The 18,860-nt window shown below is 39.0% G+C and overlaps 1 protein-coding gene across 1 annotated transcript; it reads left to right on the forward strand.

Moving 5' to 3' along the window:
- GATM (glycine amidinotransferase) lies at positions 1,711–14,968 on the forward strand. Its single transcript, XM_021407894.1, has 9 exons — positions 1,711–1,873; positions 2,206–2,421; positions 7,845–8,040; positions 8,772–8,962; positions 10,207–10,344; positions 10,604–10,768; positions 11,718–11,781; positions 11,890–12,006; positions 13,928–14,968. Exons 1-9 carry the CDS (start codon positions 1,805–1,807, stop codon positions 14,038–14,040), a joined length of 1,269 nt encoding a protein of 422 aa, XP_021263569.1. The 5' UTR covers positions 1,711–1,804; the 3' UTR covers positions 14,041–14,968.

Below are 18,860 nucleotides of genomic sequence, written 5' to 3' on the forward strand. Positions count from 1 at the left end.
GTGAGGCGGTGGTGGTGAGTTTCAGCAGTGGTGACAGCAACAGTGGGTCACCTCTGCTGGTGCAGACTTTTATGAACATGGCATGCAGGCTTTTGTTCATCACTGGTGAAAATGCATAGCTCATGGTGGTGACTATGTTGAAAAAGAGTGTTTTGTAGCTGAGAATTTGCTCTATTAAACAATGTTATTGTGCACTTTGTATCTGTTGTAGTTTCTATGGAAGTAAATAGGAGGCTTACTTTCAGAATGACCCATGTAATATAGTAAGTTGGAAAAGAAGTATCGTGCAGAGTCAGAAAAAACTATGTAAAAACTGTGTAAACTGAGTTGAGAAAGAATGATCCAAAGGTCCCAAACTAGCTGATAAGTTGAGAAGGACGGGAAAAGAAGCAAGACCTTTGGATTTAGCCTCAAGCCAATCATTAATTCTTTCAGAGAAGGTCAATGTGAGTAGACTGACCTTAGCAAAATCAACGGAGTGAAATAACAAGCATTTGAGCATATTTAGAATATATTATTTTTAAAAATAAATAGATGGTAAAAAAAAAATGCCTTTTGAAACAATGAAGAATAAACTTTCTGATACGAGCAAATATTCAATACAAGGAAATAGATTTTGAGACAACTATATTACAAATGAGCCCTAACAAACTAAGATGAGCGAGTCATGAAAAAATTCTGCTGTCAAATGAAACAGGACAAAGCATTCCAGATATCATAGCAGCTACAATAACTCTTAGCAGTATCATAGCAGCTACAATAATCTCTTCATATTGAGAGAAGCTGTACTGTTCTACTTGTCCTGCAGCATTTGTCTGTGCCAAAAAGGCAAACTGCTGAATGATTAATTACCTGGTAGCGTAAAACTTGCTTACTCCTGTATCTGTCTTACTCCTGTTAAAAGCTGTCGCTGATTTGCTATATTCTCAGACCACAGTTTACGTTTTAATATACATTAGTACTAATAATGTTTACCTTTTCTCTTCTGTATATATATGTCTGCTAAATTCATTAGCACTGCTTGTGGTCTTATATATAGAAGTAATGTCGAGTTTCATGCCTATTCATGGACATCCCCACGTCCTAGCACTGAGCAATGAACAAGGACTGAAGGGGGTTGAGCAAAGCTGAGCAAATGGCACTGTGTGGTACGGAAAGGAAAAACCAAAAATAATAGGATTGGAAGGAAGGTTTTTATTATTTAAACAAAATAACTCATGCCAAAATATTTTTTGGTATATCTACTTCTTAAAAAAAAAACCAAAAAACTTTTGTAAGGCAAAATCAGATGATTTAACAGTGTACTTTTATGTAAAGCTGAGAAAATGCAGAACAATATGTATCAGGCTAATCATTACAATTTTATTTTCTATTATTAGACATAAGTAGAGCTGGAAGCAAGCAAATTTCTCATTGTAGACTGTAGTTTTGCTGAAATAGAAATTTATTTGAAGACAACGTTTGTTAATATTATCAGGAGATTGTAGGGTCTCCTAGGAGCCACCAATGGTGGGTCTCCGCTTTAGGATGACTTTTCAGCATAACACAATTTGCATTTGATGAAGCCAGAATTTGCAGTTGTTTGGGATTTTATGGAAATACTCCTTCAATAACTAAATAACTATAATGAGACCCATGTACGGGCAAACAGCGCTGGCTCTGTTTTGGGCATTGCCTCTCGCGGACAGCCCGCAGTCGCCAAGGGGAAAATGGCCGCGCCCCTCCGCGCTGGGCGGGCCGGGCCGTGGCCAGCCGCTATAAGGGCGCGGGCCGGGCGGTGCGGGGCTGCCGGGCGTCTGCGGAGATGTTGCGCGTGCGGTGTTTGCGCGGGGGGAGCCGGGGAGCCGAAGCGGCGCATTTCATCGGCTCGCGGGTTGGTGCTGGGCGGGAAAGTTGGGGCTGAGTGCCCTCGGGGCTCCTCACAGAGGGAGAGCGGGCATGGGACGGAGAGCCCCGGCTCGGCAGCGCCGGGCTCGGTGACACCGCTCACCGCTGTCAGCGCTGTTCGCCTGAGTGCGCTTTAAAAGGCATGTTGTCCTTTGAGCATTGTGCCGTGAATCAGAATGCCTCTAATAAACTGTGTTACCGCCGATGCTCCAAACGATGCTCGTCGCTTTACGATTGCAGCGTGAGGCACTCAGTGCGGACTGAGCTGTTGCGTGTTGCCTTCTGTGAGGAAAATGTGTTTTTTGTTTCTGTTTTAAGCTCGGAAGGGCCTTTACAGGATGGGTGCAGCGATCTCTGCAGAGCACCCAGGCGGCTGCGGCCTCCCAGAACCGCTGTGCTGCTGAGGACAAGGCCCCCAGCCCTGCACCCAAGGAGTGCCCTGTCTGCTCCTACAACGAGTGGGATCCCCTGGAAGAGGTCATTGTGGGAAGAGCTGAAAATGCCTATGTTCCTCCTTTTTCTGTGGAGGTTAAGGTAAAGAAGGGAAAAAGCATCTTTAAGTGGGAAGTAATGCAGATTCTGTATAGACAACTTAAGCATTGCAGTGCTCAAGGTGTGTTTTTTGCTTATGAGTGTTCTCCTCTCAAGGAGGTGGTTAACATCCATGGGATTTTACAGCATCTCCACGTTGGTGCGGGACACGGTTCTTGTTCCCGCTCTCAGCTAACTTAGCTTTAACGGAATTTAGTAGTAGAGAGTTTTCAATATGCACAGCATGCTGCAGTAATACAGCCCAAATGCTGCCAGGCTACACATTGTAGCATTTAGGATAAACTTACATCAGACCTGCCACCTAATTGGTGAGCTGGGGCTTGGAACTATTTAGGGTTACCACTTGAGGAGGGAGAGTGTAATTTTCTAGTGAGAAAGACAGGGGTCTGTAGCTGCAGGCTAGCAGGACTGTTCTGTTTAAATAGCTTTTGCTAGAACTCCCATGTTTTGTATATAAGGGTGTTCTCACCTTTTCTTCAGATTCTTTTTTTCGTGTATAAAACTGTAGCAGTAATTAGATCCACATTTCTTTGTTCTCTAAACGTTGCATTTCTGCCTTGCTTTGCTTCTTATGAACATTTAAGAAAAGCTTTACATGAAACGTTAGGATTTGAATGCTTTTATACCAAGCAGAAGCTCTCATTCTCTAGTTTAAGAGCAGTGATCAAATGCTAGGCTTACTCCAGATTCTTACTGTGAACTTTACGTGGACTTTAAAGGTGCTGAATGTGTGATATTACCTGCATTCCTGGGGGTAACCTTGTATTTTTCTCCTCCAGTGCCACAGCACAGCTGCAGCATGTAGGGAGGGTGAGGGGGGCTTACTGCCACAGAGTCAGGATGTTACAGTGCATGGCTGTCCCAGTGAGATGAGCTGGCACAACACATCTGCTGAAGAGACCTTAGTAAAATGTTAAGAATATCTTTACAAAATTGGCTGAAGATCTCAGTGTAAAAAGGGAAGTAGAAACACATTCACTCTAATACTCATCTCCATGCCCCCTGCCAGGACCCGCACCTTTTTGGCAGAGAAGAGATTGTACTGAAAAGATATTTAAAGTCCTGGAAACGGTAATTTAGTGGAAGTGCTGGATGTACTAACGGAAAAGACTTTTCATCCCCCAGCCCCTTTTACCCTAGTAAATTTTCATTTAAAACTTGGGTGATGATTCTGGGCAGAAGTGTCTGCAGGAGCATGAATGAATTACTGCAGCTTGGTGGTTCTGATTGCCAATTAGAGGAGTACTCCTCTGACGTATGCTGGGATATTTGAGAAGGTATCTTGGCCCCAGTGAGCTCAATGAAAATTTGCTACTGACTTCTTTACGGCTTCTATTTACTCCTTGAAAGCTGAAGCTTGCTTACCAACCTCCAGAATCCTATGTCAGACACCCTAGAGAAATTCTAGCAGCCTCAGAAAGAGAAGCTAGTGAGGGTTGGCATTTCTAATGTAAAATGTATGTGTGTACATTTATATACTTTCATATAAAATGCCATAGTTAATGGACAGAAAGAGTATGCAGAAAAACCAAACCCCTAATGTCTATCTTTGTTACATGGTAACATCACATTTGGGTGAAATTCTATTCTCAAGTAGTGGCCAAGGGCTTTAATGTCAGAAAAAATACTCTTTCAAGTCTACCTTGCTGGAAGGTCATAGTTGGCCTGGTTTTGATGAATGCAGAACTTCAGTTTTTATTATGTGCAATATGAAAAGATCACCAAGGAATGCCAAAGTATACAATTAACTCTGGAATTCGAAGGCCTACTATGTGGGGTTAAAGAAAGCTTTACTTTTAGCTGTCCTTTACTTAAGATGTCTAATCTGAAGAATACGTTGGCCACAGCAGGTATTAGTAATAGCGTGTGATTTCTGAGATGTGGTTTCTTCTAGTTTTCTCTGCTTTTGTCCTAATTGTGCTGTAGAAGCTGACACAGTAATTCTACCTTGGAGGCATAGATGAATAATTCTACTTTGCCAGTAGTGGAAGATATTAATAGATTCAGATGTTGTTCAAATCTCTGCCATGTGTCTGAAAGGTAGGGGAGGTCTATGCATGTTGCTCCAGTGTAATAAAACAGCCAGAAATAGGAGGTAAACAAGAATTTTTTTCCCTGCTACTTTCCTTTAAATGGCAACTATTAGGGTTTGTGTGTATCACATGCCTTCTGCCAAGTATGAATGAGGGTTTTAAAAAGTAGCTTTAAAACACACAGTTTAAAAAAGCAGAACTAAGGTATTGTACCTGAAATACTTTGAAAAGCACACTGAAATTATAAAACACTTTTGGACGGTATTTTCTTTTAGGGTACTTCTGAGTTGTGTTTTAAAATTGTATGCAAATTTGAAAAATATAAGGAAGTATGGCTGCATTCAGCTCACCTGTGTATATCACAAGTACAAGAAGTCTTTTTGCTGTAATGTAGAAATGAAATGCTTGGCATAAAGGGGAGGAATGAATGAATTTCACAGTTAATTTATTGCGTGTTATTTTGGGAGCTTGAAATGGAATTATGTAGGTTACATAGAGGTAAATTCACTTTTGGAAAACCATGAGAAATCTTAACTAGAAAGCTAACCATTACATTAATTAGGAGGGTGCCCTTTTTGAATTAGCATGTTGATCAAAAGTCTTGTCATTCACTTGTGTTCTTCTGAAGCCATTGACATTAAGTCAAATAGTTGAGCTTTATGACTGTCCTTTGCAATGTTTTTCCAGTATGTTTCGTGAATAATACGTTTTTGATGAAGAGGCATTATTGTATGAGAGTTGGGTCGTTATATCTTGAGTGAGAAGCTTACCTTAAGGTAGGTCTAGAGATCCCTGGCAATATTGTGTCCCCACTATAAATGTTTAAAATATATAACAACTATAGGGAGTAATTCTCCCATTTCTTAAAGATAATCCTTCTCTTACAGCACACTTAAATTTCTTTCTGAAAAGAAATGTGTGTTGTTATTGCTTTTTCCCCTCGAGGGCTACTACAATTTCTTGGATGCTTTCAGATTGTAGCTCATAACATGCATTGAGGAGATTATTTAAATCTCTTTCCTGTTTCCTGGCTGCAGTATTTTTTGAAAAGTCTAAAATAAGTTGCAAGTATATGATCCGAGGGGCCTGAAGTCTTAACCCTCAGTTAGTATGGAAGAGACATCCCAGTCTATAGATTTTTTTCCTCAAGCTGATCAGAAGGTATAGGATAGGAGGGGTGTTCTTGCTGTGTTACCCTTTCTCTGCCTTCATTTTAAGATCACACCGTTGGATTAGTGTACCTCAAGTGTCATTTTTCAGATTTGAAAAAGAGGAGCAGTAGTAGACGAGAGCTGTACCTCTAAGGAATTAATGAGATTTAAATATGTCATGGGTGGCTCTGAAAATAGCTAGCTTTACTCCTCAGGACAAATTTATCTCATTAGCAGAACAGGATTCCATAGGAATGCTAGGCGGTTCATGTGATCTGCATGTGGTTTCTGTACAGCTGGCAACCCCAAGGTGATCAAATTACCCAAGACCTCAGCTGGGGTTGGGAGGGATGGAATACATTCCCCCAGGAAGGATGAGAAGAAGTTCCAGTAGTGGAGGAGCAGGATGGCCATACTGAGGCTTTTGCCTGTATATAAATGTTAAGAATGTCTAAAAGATTGACTTTTTTTCTTTCTTACCTTTCTAGTTTAAGGGCAAATTCCCAGAAATAGAGTAAGGTGCATAGCTTGGATTGTTAGAAGTACCTTCAGTTGAGTTGCCATATCAGCAATACTCAGGTTTGGGGGTTCACCACTGCCTTGTCTCTGCCCAGAATGCTGCTTTTGGGAAGGCAGTTGGGGCTGCAGTGGCAGCAGAAGCCTTGTGTTACAGAGGGCAGGTTCTCCTGTGTCCCGTCCTGTTGCTGTCCCTCACTCTGGCTGAATGAGCAGAACTGGTAGAGGGAGGTCCTGGCTCTTTTTTTTTTGCTATTTCTGATCCCTTCTGTTGTCATTCTAAAAGGGCTCTGTTTGCGCTTGCTCCTCTGTCTGAGTTAGTGTTAGCAGAGTCCCGTCCAAGCTGCTGGTTTCACAGCTCATAAATCCGAATGAAGTGCTTCCAAAGACAGGCTGCTGAAGCAGCTTAATTTTTTTTTAAATTTGTTTTAGAAAACCTCTGTTTTCTTCTTAACCCTGAGTACCAGGATTTCAGGAGCAGAGGATTGCCTTTAAGTGTTGTACTTGGTTTAATCCACCCCTGCCAGATGAACATATCACTTGCATTTTCTAGACTGCTGCTTTACCTGAACCATGGCCACTTCTGGCCAGCAGGGCACATTGTCCCTTGCTGCTTTAGAATTCCTGATGCCACTTCTGTGACAGTAGCGGGGTGAGGTTGTAACAAGGTGACTTCTGCTAGCCTTGTTAGATGACATGTCTGAAGGCTTTCCTTTCTTGTGGTGTGTTTGTACAGGTCTGGTGTAACGAGGCCCAAATCTTCCATGGCCACGTGGCAGCACTACCTAGTAAATAGTAACTGAAGTGTAAATAGAAGATGTTTATGTAGTCCGTCATGGTTTTCATCTGTGATATGCTAATATTGAGATTTTCTGTAGGACTGTGACTGCAGAGGGGAAAAGACTTGTAAAGGAGGAATTTACTATGTTATTTGTGATAGTATTTCCATCAGTAGAAAGGAGGTATATAAGCTATTGACCCATCTATAACTCAAAATACGAGGAAATAAAATGCTCTGAAAATCCCATCTCAAAGCCAAAGCACTGCATTTGCGAATAGGAATGAAATGTATACTTCTTCCCTTCCCAGAACTGATTTATCTTTTTTTTTTTCCTGCTGTTCATCAGAAGACTCTTTTTGGGCATTATGCCACATGTACAGTCTGTCAGCAGTGCTAAAACTGTCTGCTAGTTGAGTGAGTCTTCTCAGCATGTACAGTTGAAACTTAACTCTGTTACACTGTGTGTAAGTATTTGTGAAGACATCAGCCATTCACAACTAGTCTAACACCTGCACTTACACATATTTAGTAACTAGACACATGCACATCGTAAAGCATCTGAGCAAAATCTTGCCAATGGTAAGTATTAATAGCAGAAGTAAGTGCAAAAATACAGCAGTGTACTATTAGGACGGGAAATCTCAAGAAGAAATAATTGGCAGTGTTTATCTGAAGTCTTGAGGCTTCTCCCCATGTTTTAGAAGGATCAGCAGGGCATTAACAGCTCTTACCAACTCCTTGAATCATTGCTGGACTTGAATGTAAGATGTGCTAGGATGTGATGGTGGTAACTCTACACAAAGCAATGTGGAATTGGTGAAAGAACAAGAAACTCTGAACGTGAAGATTTGTATACTGTGAATCTGTTTCACTTTTATGAAAATAACTGCTGCTTATTCTTTGTCACTTGTACTTTTGTTTTAGGCCAATACGTATGAAAAGTATTGGGGGTTCTATCAGAAATTTGGAGGCCAAAGCTTCCCTAAAGACCACGTGAAAAAAGCTATTGCTGAAATTGAAGAGATGTGCAATATTTTGGAAAAAGAAGGTGTAATTGTCAAGAGGCCCGATCCAATTGACTGGTCTGTGAAGTATAAGACTCCTGATTTTGAATCTACGGGTAAATGTTATTCCATTGTTGAAGGCATCGTAATCTGTTTAGCTCTTGTCTGAGACACTTTGGATGCCATCTAGTCTTATTTCCTGTTTTGAGCAGGAGTACGAACCAGTGCTAGATCAGGTCATAGTGGTTCTGCGTAGCAATGACTTAGAAAATCTCTATGGTAGGAGATTCTGACATGCTACAGTGCTGCGCTATATAATAACAAAGCAGTTAACTGTTTTTTTTTTTCTTTTGCTTGTTTACAAACTCTACTGGGAATAGTTCTACATTGCATAAAATTCCTATTCTGTGCTGTCTCTGTTTAAAAGGATGTAATACAAAGAAATGCGGTCAACTTAGATAACCAGCTACCTCCTACTTCTTTATCGAACTCTTCTGAGTAATCCATAAATGCTTGACTATTTAATTTCCATTCATCAGTTTGGGAAGTGGGGACTTACAGATTGTAGATGACTTCCTTCTAGCTGTAAACTTGTTACGAGTGAGGCTTTGTAGCAAAGCGTTGTGAGGATTTGTAGAAAATATTTTGATCAAAAAATATCACTTAGAAAAATTGAAGAATGTCAGTAAGGTCCTCTGTATGGTCTGGTTTTCTGACTTCTGTGAAGATGCTGTTTGCAAGTCGGTCAGAGAGAAGTAATGGTGAAAATTAGTGTGAAAAATGAATAACCTGAAAGAAATGAGAAAAGCTTATTTGTCTCATCAATGAGTGCAATTTTTCCTTTTAGGTATGTATGCTGCCATGCCAAGAGACATCCTGCTGGTGGTAGGAAATGAAATCATTGAAGCACCTATGGCTTGGCGTGCTCGTTTCTTTGAGTACAGAGCATACAGACGAATAATTAAAGATTACTTCAACAATGGTGCTAAGTGGACAACTGCCCCCAAACCCACAATGGCAGATGAGCTCTATGATCAGGTATTATTCTCATTTTGCTTCGGAACTTCTGACAGTTTCAATGTCTGTTTCACAAAATTTGAAGAGAGGGGGGAAAACAGGGAACTTATCCATGTATGCAAACATTCTGCGGCCTTTCCAGGTGAAACTGAGTGTATGCCTGGGTAAGACGAAATAGGAAGCTGTGCCTATTGAATTCAGGTCTGCTGTGAGTTGATTGTTGACTGAAACTTAGCATTGCTAAGAAGGAAAGAATGCTGGAAGGACATCACAAAGATTACTTTAAAGAATTAAGATTCCCCGAGGATGTCCCTATTTTCTGAGTGTATCAGGAAGGTTGGAAAGACTGTGCGTGTTTTTCATCAGACCTTGTAATTCTTGTTTTACATGAAGGATTAGTGTTTTGGAAGTGAAGTGAAGAAATAGTGGAGGATTTAAACTATTTCTAAATATTTTTACTGCTTTTTTTTTTTTTTTTAACCTCTGTAATAGTTTACTTTGACTCAGGCAATTTTGGTAGTTTCCTATAGGCCCCCAAATACTTTAGGGTCTTGATAAGAGCATCTACAATAAGTGCAGTAAAATTGCTTGTGGAATGATTAAAACTTTTTGGGTACAGTGACACTTCCCAATGATGGAAGGAAGTCTTTGCTAAATGAAATTACCTTAGAATAATTGATCAATATTAGGAAAAATCCAGAGCCTATTCCAGTGCATGCTTATTTATCTAGTAGCTTCTGTTTATGCTGTTTTCCACCTAATTTGTTTTTAATTCCATTGTATGATTCTAAAATGTATTTAAGTTCCTGAAAATCTACCTTCTAAGTTGAAGTACTGCTCCATTCTAAAACATGGAAAGAGTACGAAGTCCACCTCTGTTAGGAAATAGCTTGCATACCAGTATTTCTGTCACTGTGCAATGATTTGCTGGACTGATAATTAAACTCAACTGGTAGTGAATACTTTGAATCCAGAAGGCAGTATACTATGGAGACAGTGGCTCTAAGGAGGAGCTGTTAACTTCTTAGTATAACTCATCAACTATTCTTGAATGTGCTTGAAACCCCTTATTTAAACTTCCATAATTAAGCTTTTTTTTTCTTCTCATTTAGAAGCAAGAAAACTAAACTAACTTCAAGGAACATGCTAGTTACTGATTTAAAATGTATTTTCTTCATTTCAAAAGACTCTTATGTGGCAAATAGATTGAAAACTTTCTCCTACCAACATCAACCTAAAGTTGTTCTCTTTTTTTTTTTAACTAGGATTATCCTATCCGCTCTGTTGAAGACAGGCATAAACTGGCTGCTCAGGGAAAATTTGTAACTACTGAATTTGAGCCATGTTTTGATGCTGCTGATTTCATTAGAGCTGGAAGGGATATCTTTGTACAAAGGAGTCAGGTAAACAGAGGTTTCTTCCGGCAGTTTTGTTACCTATCTTAATGATTGGTGTTTATATTTTTAAGTTCCTGAACAATATTAAAATAGTAGTTTTGACAAAATAAGTTATTTTATAGGGTGCCACTTGGCTGTTAGGTGTTAGCTAGAGATACAAACTTCTAACATTTTGGTGTTAAATATTTATTTAAATAAAACCTTATATAAACTAAGTTTGGATGCTGCTTATGTTCTAGCTCATGAAACTTTGTTCTGTTTTTAGGTTACAAATTACATGGGCATTGAATGGATGAGGAGACATCTTGCACCAGACTACAGAGTGCATGTAATATCCTTTAAGGATCCAAACCCTATGCACATTGATGCCACATTTAATATCATTGGACCTGGTCTTGTGTTGTCTAACCCAGACCGTCCCTGCCATCAGGTAAGATTGTAGCAAAAGAGAAAGTATCAAGTGTTTTGTATTTAAAACTTATTCAGATAGATTAGATCCCTGCTGGACAATTGCTGACCCACAAATTGTCTATACTTGAGTAACACTGAATTATTCAACTTAAGTAGCAATTGTAAGTTAAGAAATGTATCCCCCAGTTTGCTGCTGTTGCTGCTCTTCGATTTCTTATTGTGAAACTAGGCAGATGTGCTGTGTGTTTCTTTCTGTGTACATGATTTAAATGTGATGAAAATGATCCATTTTATAATATCATAGGATCAAAGCAAATATATAGGATATACAACTACTGTAATGCTTCCATAACTTATATATAGTAGTTGTGTCCAAGGAGATATTGATAGTTTTCTGCTGTTCCAGTGAGTAATTACTCCCTTCTCTCCTTTTTTTCTAATCCTTACTTGGGAAGCCTTTCCATCATTAACCGAGTTTTCAGAATCAGAGCTCCCTCTCGTGGTTACACTTGAATAAAGAGCGCTCAGACAATTCTACTTTAGCCAAATTACCCTCTTCTTATTTTCACTAAATTTTATAATCCTTAGAGAAACATATTATTCCCTACAATGCCTATGTTTTTTTCTTTTGTTAAATAAAATGCATAATAAGAAGCATGATGCAGAAATAACTTCAAGTGATATTTTTGCTGTTCTATCTCTATTAATGGCACTCTAATTCATACCGCTGATTACTGTAGTCATAAGGGAAGTAATAATACTAAAAATAACAAAAATAATACTAATATAATACTCTTAAAAATATCATTTTAACCTGACAGGCTCTGAACTGCATATATTACCTTTGTCTATAACACATATTTGTATACCTAGATTGTATTAAGAAAAAGACTAGAAAATGAGAAAAAGTGAAGTGCATGTGATACTTTAAGAGGCTTGTTTAGAGTCTAACTAAATTTGTCTTTCAGATTGAGCTCTTCAAGAAAGCAGGCTGGACAGTGATTCACCCACCATTGCCACTCATCCCAGAAGGTATATTCCTTCTTTCTTTTTTAAGAATTCTGAGAGTATTCTTAAGAGTGAAACAACTTTGATACAAAATCTATGGTTACTGTAGAAGGTTAATTCTCCTGTGTTTAGATCACCCACTGTGGATGTCTTCTAAATGGCTCTCCATGAATGTCCTAATGCTGGATGAGAAGCGTGTGATGGTCGATGCCAACGAGACTTCAATTCAGAAGATGTTTGAAAAATTGGGTACGTCCTAATTTATTCTAATTATTCTAACGTATGCTTAAAGTGAAATGATCTTGAGATCAGCTATGTGCATCAGGATGAATGGAGGCCTTACTTGTAGTATCAAAGCAGCCAGCGCTGGAGAAGGTATTCAAACAATTCGATTAATGAATAAGAATCATTCAGTGATTTATCTCCTGAATACTTAAGTCATATGAATATGAGCTTCTTGCATCTTGTGTCCCCTACAACTTGCAGCAAAGGAAGGCATGAATAGTAATTAAAATTACGAGTAGCATGCTTTTGAATTAGCTTTTTTTAATATAAAACTGTTTGATTTGGAAGTCAAATTCTGTGCTGGAGAGATTGTATGTACACGTTGCTGAGTGAAGCAACCAAAATGCTTCAGATTTCTCTTCTAGTTCCAAACTCTTTGTACTTCAAACTAAGACTGCGTAAACCAAGTACTTCTGCTCGCTTATGGAGACTCTCGCTCCTGCGAGATGTAACCTCATTACAGGGAAAAACATGATATGCAGTGGCAGGAGAACTGTAATTGAATATAAAGTCTGAGTCTTATTATGCTTAGCTCCCTGGAAAGACAAATAAAATAAATGTAATTTGTTGAACTCATGCAGTTAATCCGATTGTTCCCATCACATTTGGAGGGAAGGCTATAGGTAGTTCTACTGAGCAGCTGCTTTTGCTCAATGCTAGAGCCAACTGACACTTGCATCACCATGAGCTTACCCTGCAGCAAGTGTTAACGGGTTAGAATGACTGATGGTTAGGTAAGAAAAAATCAGGGAAAGTGAGGGATCATTATATTGGAGAGTAAGAGATAATAATCCTCAGTAGCAGAAGACTTCTTTAAAGGGAGAGAATGAACTAAAGGTGAAAGACAGATTGAACCTAGAAGGAGGGCCGGTGTGTTCATGGATGAGTGCACTTCACTGAAGTTTCCCTCAAATCTGAGACAGCTCACAAGGGTGAACCATGCAATCTAATGCTTTATTCTGCTCTTAAAGAAAGGCCGTACAGCCTTAGTGAGTAACTCTTGATTTGCAGCCTTAATTCTCTGTATGACCAAGGAGCAGAAGATGTATAAATGCTTTAATGCTCTTAGAAAATGAGTCTATTAACACCAGTCGTGACATATCCTTTACACTTGAACTTTACTCAATGTGAGTTCTATGTAAAATCCTATAGTCAGTAAGTTCATAGGACTGAGATGAGTCTACTGGGAATTAAAATGTTCCTAACCAAGGTGGTGGATTCTGCTGAGCTTCTCTTGAGTTCCCAAAAGTACCAAGAAGCAAAAAGACAAACTTTAAACCACAGAAGTCTTCTGGTGCTAGTCCATCTGTCAGGACTTTGTATAAGCTGTGCCACAGCTGAAAAAATCAGATCTGAAAAGAAGAAGGAGGAATCTTACCTTAACCTAGGTATTAACTGTAACAGCCTCTTTTTTCCATCTCATAGAAGGAGAAACTTGGAGATCTGCACTTTGAATTCTGCTTTTCTTGAAAGGCACTTGAAAGAGCACCTTCAGTGTCTTAACCGTAAATGCTCACAGACATGTATGTAAATGTGCCCTGGTCATATATCATAGCAGCATTTCAGTGAATTCTTCACATACTGAAAAAAATGATTTCTTTTTTTCCTTTTATGACTGACATGTCATAACACATCAAATACCAGCTGTGCTCTGGGTACTGTATATTCCCAGGGGCATGGTGGGAATTAACAAATCCACTATGTTCCTAGCTTGTTCTCTGCCTAGAATCCAGGGAAAGAAATTCTTAACAAATGAGTAGGAAATACTTTCTGTACTTGCATCTAGCCATATGATCTGATGAAGCATTAATTAATGTCCTGATCAAAGCTTTCCACATGAATTTGAGATTTTCATTTAAAAGTATGCACTGTATGTTTCTTGCAGGCATTTCTACAATTAAAGTGAATATTCGCCACGCCAATTCATTGGGAGGTGGTTTCCATTGCTGGACATGCGATATCCGCCGCCGTGGTACCCTGCAATCTTATTTTGACTAGTCACAAGCCAGCTAGGCAGCAGTGGTTCAGCTTCTTAATAAGCGTAGGGAATGAGCTCATGCAACCATTTTAACAAGTGAAATTAATTTGTTCTAATGCTTTATCAGTGGTGTCCTTACAGTGGTCTAGGGAATGATTTGTTCTTAAGTACTCTTCACTTTAAGCAAAATAATTGAAACTACTTCCATCAGCAATACAGGCTTTCTGGCTAGCTTTTTGAAAGACGTCCTTTATCTGTGAAGCCTTTTCATGCTGGCTTTGAATGTGAGGACTTGACAGGACAGCTAAAGGCTCCTGTTTAGGTGAGCATGGTCACCAACATTGGACATCTACCTCCGTCTAGTACTCTATGAAATAGGCAGCTTGAAATGTTAAACTTGAATTAACATTTCTTATTCCTTTTAATCAGATTATTATTCTGTTAGTGTTTAAAGCAGTTAAAACAGGTGCAACTGTACAGATTTCTTATAGAACCAAGTAATTTCATAATGCTTTTCTTGTTGGACCATACAAAGAATTCCTAGTATGATCTAACTTTAAAACACTATTTTTATTTACTTGTGATGTCCTTCTGCGTTTTCTTCTAAAGCATTTGTCATGCATCTGAACACATTTTTATATTACTTTTTGTATTGCTGAAATTGGTTCTTTTATTTAACTTTTTAAAGCATATAAATGATAGCTAGTAGTCTGCATCTACGGGTTTTACTGTGAATTGTTTACATAACTTAAAAACAAAACAAAAAAAAAACACAAAAAAAGCTCACAAAAACTGGAAGAAAAAAGAAAATAGACGAAGGGCACAACATCCCCCAGCTCAAACCTCCAACACTCTAACAACCTCCTTCAATGGTAGCAGATACAGAAGTTTGAGTATTGATTACTGAATATGTGCTTTTTATGATAATAAAGTTTTGCATTCTCTGTTTGTGTTGCCCTTCTTCTTCTGAAAAGGAGTAAGCATAAAATGTCTGGAGGGCTAGGTGCTTGTAAAATCCAGCATACAGATGGCAATACAAAATACACATGGATTTTTCTGTGAAATGTGTAACATCTTACACATACGTGTAACGCAAGATATCCTTGTCCTATGTTGTCATGCAGTGTTGTTGCTTGTATTTTGCCCAGAAGTAGGACTGGTGGGGGAAATTTACCTTCGTAGATGTTTCTTATCACAGGGTGGAAGAATCTACTTGTTCATATGATGTAGTCCAACTTGATAGAAAAGTTCTTGCAAAATCAGACATCGTGTAAGTTATCACCACATTATTAAGACACATAGTCATATTTTATCTGGAGTTGGATGGGACTGGACAGGTTTGTTTCATGCTGATGATCTAGAAAGCTTTAAGATATGCCAGACTGGAAGAGCTAATGAGATAGCTCACACCATTTCACTGAGTAAAGATGGCTTCTCTTTTTTTTACTTTTAAAATCAAAGCTCTTTAGACAATAGAAATTAATCTTTGTCTGTGTGTAACTGAGTTTTGCTTTCCATTAATGACAGTGGAGCTGGATGTTTAGCCAGGATAGCGGAGTAGAGGAGCACACGTGGAAGGGCATTTTTTGCCATTTTTCTACACGTAGTAAGTGCTGAAGTGGATATGTGCATATGTGTGCTTAGCATGAAGTATCACAAGACACAGCTGATAGCATTAAAAGCTCTGTCAAAATGTGGATCGATAGCTGGGTGTGGGTATCCCTGATAGCACCAGGATGAGGGAGACTATTTCTGTATTTTTTTAATATGTGATCCCCACTTGATAAGGATGTGTTGCTTTATATAAACAACCCAAATGCTCTGACTTCATCTCAGTGTACAGTTCTGAAGCAATTGTGTTATAACGCCATCAACATTTTTTCCTCATAGATAAATGTGATTGACACCCCAGCGATAAAGATGTTGCATGTGCAATTACCTTAATGTTCCCTTTCTCTGGAAGACGTGCTGCTGTCTTCTCTGATGTAGTCTGTTGTTTTCTGCATGTTCTTCGGAGCAATAGGAGAGGAGGGATGGGTGGGTGGCTGACATGTCTCTGAAGTCATCTACCTGTTTATTCTGATAATGAAGTTATAGCTCCTTCAATAATAGTATAGACTAGAGATTTTGACATCACGGGGGAAAACACTGAAGACACCATAAACTTCAGTGTTAATCTAGAAGTTTTAGATCCCAACAAATGCTTAAAATCTATAGAGCTTTGTCAGTTACCGTCCTGTTCTGATTTGTAGAGTTGAATTAAGGCATAGGTATCCAATGGAGAACACAGCTGAGAAATTACAAGGACTCTTTTGTAGATGTTTATGACCAATGACCATCTGGAATGAATGCAGAAAGCAAATGGCTAAAAAGCATCAAAATGGCTGTAAATCACCCTTTGTATTAAATCTGCCATTTTGAGTTTGAGGGGGAAAAGGCCAGCATTCTTTTTTAGCCTTTTTTTTCCTTGTTTAAATGGAGTCTCACCACTGAATTTCTCAGACTCTGTTGCTTGTGGGCTATTTCTTTTTAGGCATGTGATGCATTTCCAGGGAACCTTGTACTTCCTAATTGAAGCTACTGAAGACTTGCATGTTATCCTGGGATTTTAAAGAAAGTGTAGTAATTTTTTGCTTTGACGACAAGTGCATGATCTCTAATGCTGGAGCAAAGGTGTCTTTACAGCAGGCCTGTGGATCTATCTCTGATCTTCAGCTCATTTCTGGAAGCTGAAATAACCAACCCAACCAAAGTACTGACTTGGCAGTTTAGGCTTCTAGTTTAACAGGAAAGCAGTGTTTTTGCTATGCTTTCCTATTTAGGCCATAACTAAAAATAGATTTGAAAGTTTCTAATGTGATAGTATAGCTTTAGTCTTCTTATTTCTAATACTTAGGTAAATTGCATCTTCAAGAAATAATATCACTTCTCTTTTGTAAGCAGAAATTTTGTTGTTTTACTTAGGTGAAGTTAATATGGAGTGTAGATGGCATTTCTCCTGAATTCCTGAATTATGTTTAAAAAAAAAATCTGTGCATGGTCTCAGAGGATCAGAAATTTTCTTTTTCATTCATCGTTCCCTTCGTTATGTCTGGTGGGACCTTATAAAGGATGTTACTCAGTACAAATATAGGTCCCACAGTATTTTTAATAAATGTCAACCTTTTCTCAGCTTTGGTGCTTACCTTTATCGGATCACTGTTGTCTTTTTTTTTCTTTAACCTTAAACCACACGCACAGTACCAAGTCTTTCAGCCTGGAAACCACCAGTACGCTTCCAAAGTTAGTTGCTTGTTTGTTTTCTGCTCCAAATACACATTTTTTACGTAATCCTTGGTTAGTTTGGGAACAGATTTGTCTGTAACTCAGAATTCCTTCAACAAGGAAGGCAGAGGCAGTTTTTCCTTATGAGCAGAAGCTTTTTGTTTAATTTCAGCAGTAGTGTCAGCATGCAGATCGGAAAGACACACTGTGAGAAATGCATTGATGTGAGGAAGTGTTACTACCATCATTTTGGGATAGAGGACCCAGTGGCATGAATATTTTTGAGACCTTCTCAGACCATCTTCCCTGACCTCAGGCTGCTCATTTAGCCAGTCCACTTCCACATAGGGAAAAAAGGAACCACACGTAGGTACTCCATGAAGTGTAGTGATGGATAAACAGTACATACCTGGAAATTGCTTCAGTCTCCCAAAGAGCTGAAGACCATTTGGAAGTCCTGTAGGAGCCTATGCAAGTTTCTTATAGCACAAGACCAGAGAGAATAGAGTTTCTCTCTCTCTTGCAACTGTAGTATTTTCCCACTGGTACAGTATGTATGCAAATTTATTCACAAGCATGCTTACAGCTATCCCTGGGGTTGATATGCACTTCTGTATAACCAAATGTAAAATTACCATTTCTCTCAGTTACTTCTGTCTTGCTAGTGCCATTTAGAGATATCACTGTGCACATTTAGGAGAGATCTATAAAGTGGACAAAGCAATGACTAAAAACAAAAGATCAAATGTATATTTTAAAGTTCTAGTAGGCTTTCTTTATGGAGGAAGAACTTGCAAAATGTTGATGAGAGTCAACCTTTTCTCCAGTAACCCATACAAGAGGGAGTGGTAAAGAGACAGTGAAACCTTAAAAAATGATGAAGGGAAAACGATATATAATATTGCTATGGCAGATGCCACCATATGATGCTGATACATATGATCTTCCAAATCCTGTCCTTGCAGAAAGGCAGGTCAGCCCATGTCACAGTTGGTTTTGGATAGAGAAGACCCTGGGAATAGGAATATATTGTGAGAAACAAGGAGGTCTTGGTTAGGAGGTCTTTGGAGGCCAAATTACATGTAGGTAGCAGGCATTGCTAATGGGCAAGATGGAGGAAGCAGGCATGATGATGTCTGGCCATCCCTGTTCAGGCTGCAGTTTCTATGTAAATAAATATGAATTTTTCATAATTTGCTTTCCACTGTCCAAGAAGGCCTTAAATACTTGGTATTGCTTGTCAGAAAGTCACCTTCAGCTTTCAGAAGAGGCTGTGTTGTCAAAAAAAAAAAAAAAAAAAAGCAGCAGAAACACAGAGCTGACTGGCAGCCATAAAGGTGATAAATCATTTGCCTCATCCACTGAGAGAGATTTTCAGGGTAGATCAGCCTGGTTCAGCTCAGTTTCAGACCACTCCCCAGGCAGGGGCACTGGGTTTGTTTCTGAAACCCAGCTGCTGTAAGCTCACTGATTATAAGCAGCCTGTATAAATGCCTGCAATAAAGGTTCTCTCCTTCCCTTTCCCTTTCCCTTTCCCTTTCCCTTTCCCTTTCCCTTTCCCTTTCCCTTTCCCTTT

Source organism: Numida meleagris, chromosome 9 (genome assembly GCF_002078875.1).
Source record: "Numida meleagris isolate 19003 breed g44 Domestic line chromosome 9, NumMel1.0, whole genome shotgun sequence".
Taxonomy (NCBI): Eukaryota; Metazoa; Chordata; class Aves; order Galliformes; family Numididae; genus Numida; species Numida meleagris.

Coding starts and splice junctions, on each gene's coding strand:
- GATM (XM_021407894.1), top strand. CDS start 1,805: ATGTTGCGCGTGCGGTGTTTGCGCGGGGGGAGCCGGGGAGCCGAAGCG. Junction 2,422..7,844: donor CTTTTTCTGTGGAGGTTAAG/GTAAAGAAGGGA, acceptor CTTTTGTTTTAG/GCCAATACGTATGAAAAGTA. Junction 8,963..10,206: donor CAGATGAGCTCTATGATCAG/GTATTATTCTCA, acceptor TTTTTTAACTAG/GATTATCCTATCCGCTCTGT.